Source organism: Sorex araneus, chromosome 5 (genome assembly GCF_027595985.1).
Source record: "Sorex araneus isolate mSorAra2 chromosome 5, mSorAra2.pri, whole genome shotgun sequence".
NCBI lineage: Eukaryota > Metazoa > Chordata > Mammalia > Eulipotyphla > Soricidae > Sorex > Sorex araneus.
The window spans coordinates 89762108-89774546 of NC_073306.1; the positions used below are offsets into that span (position 1 = coordinate 89762108).

A 12439-nucleotide genomic window follows, 5' to 3' on the forward strand; every position below is an offset into this window, starting at 1 on the left:
AGGATGGGCTCACGAACTATTTGAGGTGTAGGGGATCATACTAGGATCAGCTCCAAGCAAGGGAAGCACACTACTTGCAGTATTGTCTCTCTGGCCCCTTCTGCTGTATTTCCATCAGCTACAAAGCTTGATAACTTCCTGAATGGAATTGGTCTCCTGAACTGATACTGATAATTCTCCTAAAAGGTCAACAACACCCACAACCGTGTTCCAATGAAAGAAAAGGTTTCTACAGAAAACCCAAGGGTAAGAAAAGGATCTAAATAAGTCCATTGCCCTGAGCTTAGATCAACTAGATCCTGGGAAATGGGTCTCCCTGGTGAGGCCAGAGAGGAAGCTTAATTCTGAGCGGAGCCTCCGTCTTGGCTGGAAATATCAAGCCCAGGTGTTCCCTCTTGGCCATCTGCAGTCTGTGATTAGGGGCCCTAATGGCCATAATGCCTCCAGTGTGGTGTTTAAACCAATAATGCTTCAGAGAAGTGACGGTACGTTTAATAATGGCTTAATGACTGCTTGTGAGATGCAAGGCTTCTGGTTCCTGTTTGCCCTTGATTTACAGCCTAGCCTGGGCTGAGGACAGCCAAGAAACCCCCTTTAAGCCCCCAGCGGAAGAGGGAGGTGTTCACACCAGACCTCTCAGATTCCTTTAAAAATTGAGAATTCAAATGAAATACAAATGATGTCCACCTCCCAGCTCTTCTCACTCGCTTCTGGAGCACTGAGAATCAAACAATGGTTCGCTGCCAACTTAGAAACCCCATGGCCACAGAAGCAGCGGCACCTTGGCTATTTCCCCCACGGCTTAAGTAGATATTGGCTGCTTCTCTTTTGGGGAATTCTTTTATCCATCTACTTATTTATTTTTGGTTTAGAGGCCATACCAATGGTGCTCAGGGCTCACTCCTGGCTCTGTACTTGGGGTGTCACTCGCTTGGTGATTGAAGACCATGTGGTGCTGGAAATTGGTCCTGGGGCTCCAGCATACAAAGCATGTGTTCAGTCTCTTGAGTCATTTCTGCAGCTGCATTTTTGTTTGTTTGTTTGGGGGCACACCCCACAGTGAACAGGGAGGTGCTCAGGGGACCATACAGGGTGCCAGGATGGAACCAGGATTGATCATGTGCAAGGCAAGCAGGTACCTTGACCCCTGTATGCTCTGAACTATACTGGCAGAAAAATCAAGCTGCCCCCTGATTCTCCACTTCCTTTGGCTCAGGAGCCCCATGCTCTCCTCTCTCTGAAATGGCAGCAGGTGGCAGCAGTCCTGAGGTCTGAAACTAGACGGTGCGTCTGCAGGGGTTCCAGGTCCCCAGACAGCAACAGGACATTTGCCCCCTTCCTGTCTTGTTGAAAGGCAAAAGCCCTCTACGTTTTTTGTTTCAGTCCACCTGCTCCGAAGGCAGTCCCTGCAGGACTGTGCAGGGCCCTCCCACGTGGAGCTTCCAGTCTTCCAATCTGCTCTGGACCCCCGAAAAGGACTCAGTCCATCAGAGGACCACGGGAAGAAGTGCAAGGACCTACAGCTGATTCGCCTGGGCCCAGCGCTGCCCTGTCCAGACTGGAACCCTGAGCTGTCCCAAGCCCAGGGCCCTCTCCCTGAGAGAAGCAGACATTTCCCAGCTGTCTAAGGGCCAACGTCCTCTGCCTGCCCACAGCAGGGTGAAGGCAAGTCCCAGACTAGTCTGACCACCCTGTCCGGCAATCCAGGATGATGTCTGGAGACCAAGCCTATGTATTTTGAGGTGTACTGAAGGGGGACTCTTGATGAGTCCCCCTCCTCCAATGGTCTCTCCCCATTTAGGCGCAAGAGCCTGTAGGCTGGATGTCAGGCGGCTGCTCCGAACAAGGGGTTCTCCAAGACGGGCAGACAAAAGGGACCCTGATCTGTAAAGGCATGGGATAAGGGAAGGGGGTGATTCAGGGGGCTCCCGGGCTCCGAGGGGTTAACCGGCGCGGGGCACACGTGACGTGGATGGTTCCAGCATTAAGTCAGAGGCAAGGCCCCCTCCCCTGTCCCCCGCCCCCCGCGGCGCGCGCCGCTCCCGGGGGCTCCGCGCCCCCGCGCCCAGGTCCCTCCCCCTTGGCGGGCGCTCACAGGCCGCGCGGGCAACGCGAGCCCCGGAGCCCCGGCGGCCTGTGCGCCCCGAGTCGGCATGGACCCCGAGCGCTGCGCGCCCTTCGCGGTGGGGCCCGGGCCCAGCCCCTACACAGCCGCGGGGGAAGAGTCTCCAGGCGCCCCAGGGACCCCCACTGCCGTGCCTCACCTGCACCCTGCACCTCCCCGTGGTCCGCGGCTGACCCGCTTTCCGGCCTGCGGGCCCCTGGAGCCCTACCTCCCGGAGCCGGCTAAGCCGCCCGCCAAGTACCTGCAGGTCCTCGGGGCCGGCCCGGCGCTCAACGGCGGCCAATTCTACGAAGGACCCGCGGAAGGTAACTCGGGGCGCGGGGCGCGGGGCTCAGGGCGCAGCCGGGACCCGCTCGCCGGCGTTCCCCGGGCCCGCCCGGGCCTCCACTCCCGTCTCGCCCTCGAGGCCCTCGAGGCGGCTCCTTCGAGCCCGGCCGTAGCCGGTTCAGGCCGCTGGACCAGGGGCCGAGCCGGGCGGCCGTACCTCGCGGCGGGCAGGGGCCGAGGGCGGCGGGCCCTGGGAAGGAGAGATCGCGCGGGGCGGGAGCGGAGGTGGGATGACCACCGAGCCGGTCTGGCCGGGCCTATCGCGCCACACTGAGCCCCTGGCCCCGCGTCCCACGGCTGACGGGCGGCTTTTGTGTGTGGCGCCCGCGGGGGTGGCCACGCCGGGCTGCGCCGAGGGCTGCGGCCTGGCCGCCGCGGGCCCCCACTCCCCAGGCCCGGGCTCGGCGGACAGGGCGTTGCCTGCGTGCAAGGCGCGGGGCAGGTCAATGCCGGGTAACTGTTCTCTTATTTCTCAGACTAACCTGGCCTCCCCGTCGGTATGCGCGGCGACGGCCGCCTTTCTCCACGGCCGGGTTTCCCGGTTGTTACGTCCCCGCGGGTCCACCAGGAGCTGCTCTCCCGGACCTAAAGCCCGGGGTGCCCGCGACTCCCGGAACGCAGCCCCACCGCCAGCCGCTGCACTGGCGTAGCTGCGGGAAGTCGGCGCCCGCGCCCTCCCCGAAGGGGGCCGCTCCCTCCCGCAGCTCGGCGCTCGGGCACGGGCCCCCGAGCCGCCTCCGCCCCGCCGGCGCCTCGCGGGCCCCGGCAGAGCCGCCCCGCAGCCCCGGCCTTCGCCCAGCCGGGCGGTGGGAATGTGGAGGGGAGGGCGGGAGGTGTGTGGGGGTCAGCGGAGGAAATGAGCGAGTCCGCGGAGCTGCGTGTCTGAGCCCTTTAAAAGAGGCTCTTCTGATAAAAACCACAGTTGAGACTTAATGAGAAGCAGTTGGCCTGGCTCCTCTGATCCCCGCCAGACGGCGGCGGCCGCACAGCGCCCTGAGCACCGCCGGGCACAGGTACCTGGGACGGCTCCGAGAGCCGCCGCGTCGGGCAGGCCCAGCCCCGGCAGGCGCGCAGGGTCCAGCACGCGGCGCGCACTGACTCCCAGCGTCGGAGCTCGCCCTGTGGCCGTAAGCGACCTGAAGGCGCTGAACGAGGATCGATCGTCGAGAACGAAAAGTACAGGAAGAAATGCAAAGAGCGCAAACGGCCACCAAACGGAGGGAGGACACTGGATCGAAAACAAGGGCGCTGAGAGGCGAGAGACAAAAAGGGCATGTTGGCGAGCTGGGCAGAGCCGATAGTGTCTAGCCAATGAACGAACGAAAGAATTAAGAAGTGAGCAGAGGATCGGACGAAGCGGGTAAATGGAGAAAGCGGTAAAGAACTTGGAGAGAAAGGGCGGACAAAACGAAAGGGGAAACGGGGACTTCCTAAAAAAGGAGGAAAATGCAAAATGAGAACCAGCAATAGAAATAAATGAACGATTATACTTGAGGGCAGGAGAGATAGTACTGGGGCCTTGCACACAACCGACCCCAGTTCTATTCCTGGCACCACATATGATTCCCCCCCAACCCCAGCATCTCCAGGAGTGATCCATAGCGCAACCAGAAGTAAACCCCGAGCACCTCCGTTTATGAGCAAAGACCCCACGCAAAAGGCGCTCAGTGGCTCGTCTCTGTGCGGAGGGCAGAGTCCCCGCAGCCTCGTCTGTGGCTGCGCAGCGGGCGGGAGGTCACCCCTGGGGAGGGCCTCGGTGCTGTGCGCCGCAAAGCGAGCAAAGTGGGGAACCCGCCTTATTTCTCTTTTAAAAGAACGGACCCGGGGCGGTTCCAGTTCAGACCAGTGAGCACGCAGCTGCGCCCCAGCTGCAGCACGCTCTTTGCTCAAGCCCCCCCTCACCAAGACCCGCGCGCCTCCAGAGCGCCGCACTCAGCCCGGGAGTCCCGCTGCGTGCAGACGGCGCGGACCATCAGCCTGCGGTCCGCGCGGGGGCTGCGCTACGGGCCGCGAAAGCCCGCGAAAGTGCCTTCGAGCTCTACCGGTCGCCGCCGCCTGGACGCGGGCGCAGCTCCCTGACCGCCGAAAGGGGTCTGAAGGACTCCTGGAAAGGCCGCGCAAATGCGCGCACGGGAACCGTGGCCCTTTGAGGAACTGACCAAGGTCTACCGGGGCCTCGAGACCCGGCGCCGCTGCAACCGACACGCGGCGTCTCTGTGCATGCCAGTTTGCGGGAGCCCAGAGACCCGCGCGCTCAGTGGGGTCTGTCGGGTCGGTCGGGACCGAGCCCCGGCTGCAGGCGTTCGGGCTCGGCAGCCTTCCCGGGATAGGGAAGTGCGGTAGGGCGTGTGAACCATGTCAAGTAGAGCCGCGCGGCCGCCTCCGAGGTCCGAGGTCTGAGCTGAGCTCATGACTTTCAGGCACCGCGGTTGTGCAGGCCACCGGCAAGAGCCCTGGCCATAAGCCTACCCCTTAGCCACCCCCGGACCCCACCAGGTGCGCGGGTCTTCCACCCCAGTACCACCCCATGAGCATCTTGGAGCAAAATCTCCAAATTCGGTTCTGTAGCCAGCCAGTCCCTCCTGAGGCTGCCTGGGGTGCCCGACATTTGTCTCATCTCCCTCTCTCGGCAATTGCTGGGCATTCTTAGAGGTACACCTCTGTCCCCCAAAAAGGGACGTGCCGCCTCCCCTCAAGTTCTCCAGGCAGATGAAGGAGGTGGAGGCAATGACCCGGAGGAGCCTTTGTCTGCTCCCAGGCAGCTGGAGCCAAAGGTTTGGACCTCTGGGGAGGTTGAGGGTGGGCAGCTGTACTCAGAAGTCCCCCGCTGCTTCAGTTCCTCCAGTCGGTTTATGAGGAGGTTTCAGATGAGGAATGAAAGTCTGGAGTCTCAGCCCCAGACCCCACTTCCTCTGGACAGACCCTACTGGGATCCACGGTCTGATTTTGGGGGAATTGTCTGACGTGATCTGGGCGTTCCGTGGGACCCCACCCCGGACTCATTCTAACCTCTTTTCTGCCTTAGAGTCCCACGGGACTTCTCTCAGGCCCTGGAGCCCAACCCCGAAGCCTCCCAGGCTTGCAGGGTATGGGAACATTCCAGAGTCCCGGGAGGTCTCAGTTCTCAGTTCCATTTCCATGAGCCCTTTGTCCTAAGCTCCCACTACATGAAAGTACCTCTAGAACCAAAATGTGTCAAGGGAGAATGGAAGTCAGGGACTGGATGCCTCCTGGTGACCCCCTGCTGCCCCCAGGGCTCCCAGGCTCCCCCAGATCCGACTGAGGACCTTAGTACAGAGCCTGGATTTTCCTGGGAGGTTACTGATCCCCCTCAGATAAGGGCCCCTTTGCCCTCTTGCCCTCCACAGCACAGACATGTGGGGGACCCGGCTCCCCACTGGCCTGTGGGTCCCTCCTGGATCCTAACACCACAAGCATCCACAAGTGCCAACCCGAGCATCCTGAGGGCCAGGCCCCCACTGAGGGGAAGCGGAGTCTTCCTGGCGTCCTTGCTGCTGCCCCAGCTAACTGTCAAGAGCAGATTTCATGCTGACGCTGCTGGGGGTGCTCCCAGAGGGATTGGGTGGGGAGCATTCAGGGTGACCTACTTTCACCACTGCCTCCCCTCACCCCCATGCCTGCCTGTGGCAGAGTTCCACCCCCTTCTGAGAGAAAACTCCTCGGGTGGGCTGGTGGGCTGCTGCGTGCGAGTCCCCATCCCTAGAATGGGGGAGCCAGGGATCTGTCAGAAACTCCCTGAGTAGGCGGGGGTTGTGAAGCTGTGAGGAAGGAAGGGCTTCCCCTCCACACCCAGCCACTCTTCCACAGTATTGGGGAGTACCGGATCACTGCTATCAGAAGCTACTTTGCCCCATCCTGCCTCATACCTCATGCCTTAGGGCCGGGGGAGGGGATTTGCCCTGGCCTGAGACTCAGGGTTCAGAGAGTGAGGCCCAACAGGACCAACCAGAGGGGCCCTGCTCAGGCCTGGGCCTGGACACACACATGTGGTTGCAGGAACGTGGGAACCAACCGAGGCCGCAGAGCGGGGACAGGCGGGCACATCCTGGCAGGGGCGGGTGTGGGCAGCCACTGCCTTCCATCCCCACCCCCATCTCTGAACTTGGCCCTGCCTGGTGGCGCCAATCCCGGCACCTCCACACCCTGGGGGATGCTCCACCACAGAGCAAGCGCTTCCCCGAAATGAACCCCCTCTGGCCTGGCCCTGAGGATCCGCCCAGACCACAGAGCACGGGGCTCCCCAGGGCCCCCTCCCCGGCTGGAGGCGCAGCAGCAGGCAAGCTCCTATGCGGGGTGACTGTGTGTGGAGGGGTGGGGCAGAGGCGGCAACCTCTCCCCTCCCTCCATTCCACCCACAAAAACCCCTGGTTCCGCTCCCATCCTTTCTATGTTTTCCATTGCAGCCGAGGAGAAGGCCACCAAAGTGGCCAGCTTCCCCCAGCTGCCCTTGGACTGCCGGGGGGGCCCAAGGGACGGGCCCTCGAACTTGCAGGGCTCCCCGGGCCCTTGCCTGGCCAGCTTGCGTGTCCCTTTGTCACCGGGGCTCCCCGACTCCATGGAGCTGGCCAAGAACAAGAGCAAGAAGCGCCGGAACCGCACAACCTTCAGCACGTTCCAGCTGGAGGAACTGGAGAAAGTTTTCCAGAAAACCCACTACCCTGATGTGTACGCCCGGGAGCAGCTGGCTCTGCGCACAGATCTAACCGAGGCCCGCGTCCAGGTGAGGGCACCCCGGCCGGGCCCTCCCGCTCCTCCACCACCCAGATACTGGGCCCTGGTGCTGAGCAGAGTGACCTGCCCAGTACCCACCCCAGCTCCCTGCCCACAGCCGCAGGCAGGCCTGACGGTGCCCCGGGCCTGGCGCCACACTCCACTCGCTGGCTGTGAAGAGGGTTTGCAGCTAGAGCAGGAAGGGAAGGCGCTGATGCAGGTTGGAATCCAGGAAGCGTGGGGCAAGCTAGAGTCTGGGGGAGAGTGGGAGGGAGCATCTTGGCACAGGCCTGCTCCGGAGTGCAAGCAGCAGGCATGGCAGAGGGCTTGACCTGGGCTTCTGAGGTGACCTGGAGGCAGAAGAGTTTCTCCATGCCTGCCGCCGAGCTCACGCCTGCGCCATGGGTGCCTCTGGGAGCTCTGTGGGAAGGCCACGGCGCTGGCTGGACTCACTGGCTCGACTCAGCAGTCACACAGTCATTCCACAGAGCTGGCCACAGCTGAGCTCAGCATGGACCCAGGGGCTGGGGCTCTTCCCCCTTCTCTGTGGGGTCCTGCTGTGCCGTGTTCAGGTAGCAGCCTGAGCTGACTGTTGCCAGCATGTCCTGCTGTTTTGGGGCCCATCAGGGTGGGCCCCAGCATTCAAGACCCCCCATTACATAAGGTGCAGGCTGGAGTTGGTGACCCACGACACTACTGGGGTGAGGGGCAGCCAGACAGCTGTGCCTAGGGGAGCGCATCCCCCCATTTCCTAGGCCTTCAGACTCTGGTGGGGTGGGGGCACCACCACAATGTCCCAGGTTCAGAAGCTGGCCTGGAGTCAGGATGTTCCTCTGAGAGGCTAAGACAGGCCCACATGGGAAGGTGCAGGGCCCGGGGCTCTGAGCGGGCGGCGGGTAGCTGGCGAGTGTTTGGCGTGACTGGTCCCAGGCTGACAGGGGGGAGAGCAGAGAAGACGGGCCAGGCAGTGGGATAAGTGGCAGTGCTCTTCCTCCCTGCGCTGGGCGGCCTGCTCCAGGTGGCCTGGGGAGCGGCAGGCCCCACTCTACGTCAGGTCCCTGCTTCCTGCCTGGGGACAGCCAGGGGGGCATTTGTGTGTGTGTGTGTGTGTGTGTTCATGTACACATGTCCTATTGCCCCAGCTCCCCAATACATCCCTGGGAAGCAGGTGCGTTGTCTGGCTTGGTTTAGTTTGGACCTTCTGGAGCCTAACGTATTTGCTCACTCATTCATTTAAATTTTGTTTTAGGCATAGTGATTTATAATATTGATCATAGCAGGTTTCATACATAGAGCATTTCTGCACCATACCCCCATCAGAGTACCCGCTTCCCTCTACTACCGTCCCAAGTCCCCCATTCTACTCCCCCAGCCCCTTGTAGATAGGCTTCCTCCTAAAGACCAGACACTGAGTTATTAACAGACCATTTATTAAATGATGAAATCACAAACTGCATGCAGCAACACGCACGGATGTCATAGGCATTGAGCTTACACCAAGCCCGACAGGTACACGGTGCAGCACAGACAGCCGAGTGCTTGCACACTAACGGCAGAGACCCCAGAATCAGACAGCGTGTGAGAGGTGGGGAGAGTACATAGCTGTGCCTGTGGGGCTGGGCTGGGGGTGCAGGCAGGGTCCCAGGAGAAAGCAGGGGGCAATATGGCAGCGGGGTGTGCCATGGGCAAGCTGGGGAACAGTGAAGAGGAAGGAGAAGGTGCTATGGACTGGCGATGAGGCAGGACTGTCTGGGGACCCCAGTGGTCCTGCAGGAAGATTGGAGCAGACCCACTCAGCCCTTCGATGCCATGAGGTGGGTGGACAGGGAAAGGGGACACTGGGGTTCTCCTTCTCCCCAGGAGTCAGTCGCCAGGATCCCCGAAGTTTCAAGACCCCAACAGGGCCCGGCTGGCTGGAAAGCCAGAGGGCGTGACTCAGCCTGGGGAGGTGGGGAGAAGCAGCGGGAGGTGCCATGGGACCCATGAACCCTCTTGGCCCCTCCTAAGCTCTCTGAAAATAGGTTTTTAAGTTCCTGTGACTCAAGATCCTCCAGTGCAGTGGTGGGTAAGCGAAGGAGCTGGGGTACTTGCCTTGGGCTTAAGGATATGCCACCCAACCCGGGTTCCATTCCCCGCCCCGCCCCCCCCCCGGGGTCACCCCTGAGCTCAGGGCTAGGAAGAGTCAAAGACCTTCCACCAGTACCCAGTATCCCCCTCAGGGATGCTTTGACCTCTCTCTGCGGGCAGGTGTGGTTCCAGAACCGCAGAGCCAAGTGGCGAAAGCGCGAGCGTTACGGTAAGGTCCAGGAGGGGCGGAATCCCTTCACATCGGCCTACGACATCCCTGTGCTGCCCCGCACTGACAGCCACCCCCAGGTGAGAGACACTCCTTCCCCCCTTCCCCCCCAGCAGACTGCACCAGCTGCGTCAGATTCTGCTGCCTCAAGCAGCACCACTTCCACTCCTGGTGGCTAATGAAGGTGCTCACAGGAGCAGGGACAGGGGCTTCCTGACATGCCACTGTCGTGGGTAAAGGAAGGGGGGAGCTTCAGACCTAGGCATGGGGAGGCTTCTGGGGAAGTTTCTGGAGTCCAGGGCAGAAGTCCCCAGGGGCACTCATGGGCTTCCCTCTCTCTCTTGGCAGCTGCAGAACTCCCTGTGGGCCGGGCCTGGCTCTGGGAGCCCTGGGGGGCCTTGTCTTGTGTCTCCAGAGGGCATCCCCTCCCCGTGCATGTCTCCGTACTCTCACTCTCACAGCAACGTGGCTGGCTTCATGGGGGTGCCAGCGTCCCCCCGAGCCCATCCCGGCGTCTACTCCCTCCACGGCTTTTCCCCTGCCCTGAGCGGCCACAGCTTTGAGCCCTCCCCGGACAGCGACTATAAGTCCCCCAGCCTCGTCTCCCTCAGGGTGAAGCCCAAGGAGCCGCCCAGCCTGCTGAACTGGACCACGTGAGCAGCGGGGTGGGCTCCTGGACCAAGCTCCTTACTTCCCCACCCTGCCCCCCGCTGCTCCCGCCGCACCCCTGCCTGGATGCCAGAGAGCATCTGAACACACCTCTGCCTCCCAGCCCAGATGGTTCCCGGAGGCCTGGGCGGAACAGCAGGGACCCTCCGCCTCCCACCGGCAACCAGCCGCAGAGAAAGGCGGGGCTGCCTAGCAGCAAGGGGGCTTCAAAGCATTCCTACTGCACACTGGTCCTCTCACCCAACTCTGGGCTGGGGGAAGGCCCCGCCGCCGCCTTCCTCCAGGCTTTTCGTCCAGGCTTAACTGACACAGCTGAATGGGCCCCTCGAGGAGGGAACTCAGGAAAATGAGAGGACACTTGAACCAGCCCGAGTGCCCATGTCTTAAGCTCACGGACTGCCTAAGCTCACACTTCTCCTGGTTGCCGCCAGGAGGCATGCATCCGGTGGGCTGGGAGCAGCGTGGGTTTGAACGGTGGTGGCCCTGTCCTCTGCTTTAGCCACCCTCCTGCCCTGTGGTCCCACCCTGAGCGTGCTATGGAGTCATCTGCCCCATCCAAGGGGCGGAGATTCCACCAGAAACCATCACCTATTTCTATTCTTTTCCATGGGATCAGGCCAGAGCTATGTCATTCAAACTATAGGCCTCCTCCGTTAATCCAACGGAAGTTGGTAAGAATAAAAGAGTTCCACAGACAGAGTCCCTGAGATCTTGAACCCATTTTTATAAAGACCAACCAAAAACCAAACGAATTAAAAAGAAAGATTAACGGCTGCCCAACAAAATAAAGGTGGCACTATTTTTCAGACTGGTGAAGAGTGTCAGGCTGTGTGCACAGGTCCCCCGCCAGGCCAGCAGGGGCCCTGGAGGTTAGAAAGGTGCCCCCTTCAAGGTCTGGTGCAGTCTGGTGCAGGGCGGCTGGGACAACAGAGCTTGGGGAAGGGAAAGTTGGAGATGGAGGAGAGTGGGCAAGTGGAGATGGAGACTGAGCAGACTGTTGGGGGAAGGTGGGGCTCTGCGTGAGAGCCTTCTGCACTGGACCCCAGAATGGAGGGGGTGGGGCAGCTGCTCCCCCAGACAACCCCCCAAGTCTGTGGGGCAGAGACAAAAGCCAGGACTCTCCTTTCTTGTGGTTTCAGAGTACATGCTAGCCTGCACCCCCTCTTTCTGCCTTATCTCTGCAGCCAGGAAGTCAGAAAAATCAGGCCTGTCCCTCCCAGCCTCCCCATAAACACAACCACATTTGCAGTTCAGCTGCCCCACCCAACCTCCTCTTCCAGGCTGAGGAGCCGGCCTGCAACCAAGCCCTTGCTGCTGCCCCGTGACCAGCAGCAGGCTCCTTGCTGCCCTTCCCATCAGTCAGTTCCTTCTCCGGCCCCACCAGGCTCCAGCGCGAGCCTTTGCTGTGTGGCGGGATGGGAAGTGCCCAGGTGAAGGCCCTCCCAGGTTGTCAAGACTGAGTGTGGGCACCGGGAGATGGTGCCAAGACCTGGGACACATGCATGGCATGCAGGGGGCTTGGGTTCCAGCTCCTGTACTGCATATTCCCCCAGACACCGCCGGGAATGACCCCTGAGCATGGAGCTGCCCCCAAACCCTAAACAATAAAAACTCATGAGGGCCAGAGCTAGAACAAGGACTAAGGCCTGGGCCTTACACATATGTGATTCGATCCCTGGTTCCCCATATGGTCCTGCAAGCCTCACCAGGAGTGATCCCAGAGTGCCGAGCCAGGAGTAACCCCTGAAGACTGCTGGGTGTGACCTAAAAACAAAACCAAATGACCAGGAAGCCAACCCTGGCTTCTAATTCCAGGTTCACTGCACCCAGGAGTTCTTTGCCTGGGGCCTGGACAACAAAATGTTGGATCTACTATCCCGGCACTTGGGGTGGGGGTGCATTAGTCCTTGAGCTGTCAAGTCTGGTGCAGAGGGAGAGCCCTGCTGGAGGGTCTGTGGAGGCCCGAGCAAAGGAAGCATGAGGGGGTGCAGAGAGGAGGGTTGAACCAGTGGGAGAGGCGGCCCAAGGGGGGTGGGGTGGGGAGGGCATAGGGAGGCCAGAGCCCAGCTACTGGCTCCCATCCAGGGCATCTGCCCACAGCTCATATTTTTCTGTCCAGTGACAGCTAAATGAAGAGAAAGCGAACTTTACAACCACCCGCTTCACACATAATGAATATGGATGGGCACCCCGGAGCCTGCTCCCGGATTATCTGTGAGCTGACGGCTTCTCCCACTGTCCCCTGGCTGGAGGAGGGCAGCCTTCCACCTGCTTTCTATTAGCCCCCTCCC

At 61.0% G+C, this 12439-nt stretch overlaps 1 protein-coding gene across 2 annotated transcripts; it reads left to right on the plus strand.

The window, feature by feature from the left end:
• Positions 1 to 2136: 2136 nt before the first annotated feature.
• ALX3 (ALX homeobox 3) lies at positions 2137 to 10843 on the plus strand. 2 transcript variants are annotated; one of them, XM_055139501.1, is made up of 4 exons: positions 2137 to 2430; positions 6877 to 7193; positions 9431 to 9559; positions 10091 to 10843. In XM_055139501.1, exons 1-4 carry the CDS (start codon positions 2154 to 2156, stop codon positions 10496 to 10498), a joined length of 1131 nt encoding a protein of 376 aa, XP_054995476.1. In that variant the 5' UTR covers positions 2137 to 2153; the 3' UTR covers positions 10499 to 10843. The 2 variants fall into 2 exon arrangements, with proteins under 2 accessions (XP_054995476.1, XP_004620136.2); XM_004620079.2 differs by having other exon boundaries at positions 9828 to 10279.
• Positions 10844 to 12439: the final 1596 nt, after the last annotated feature.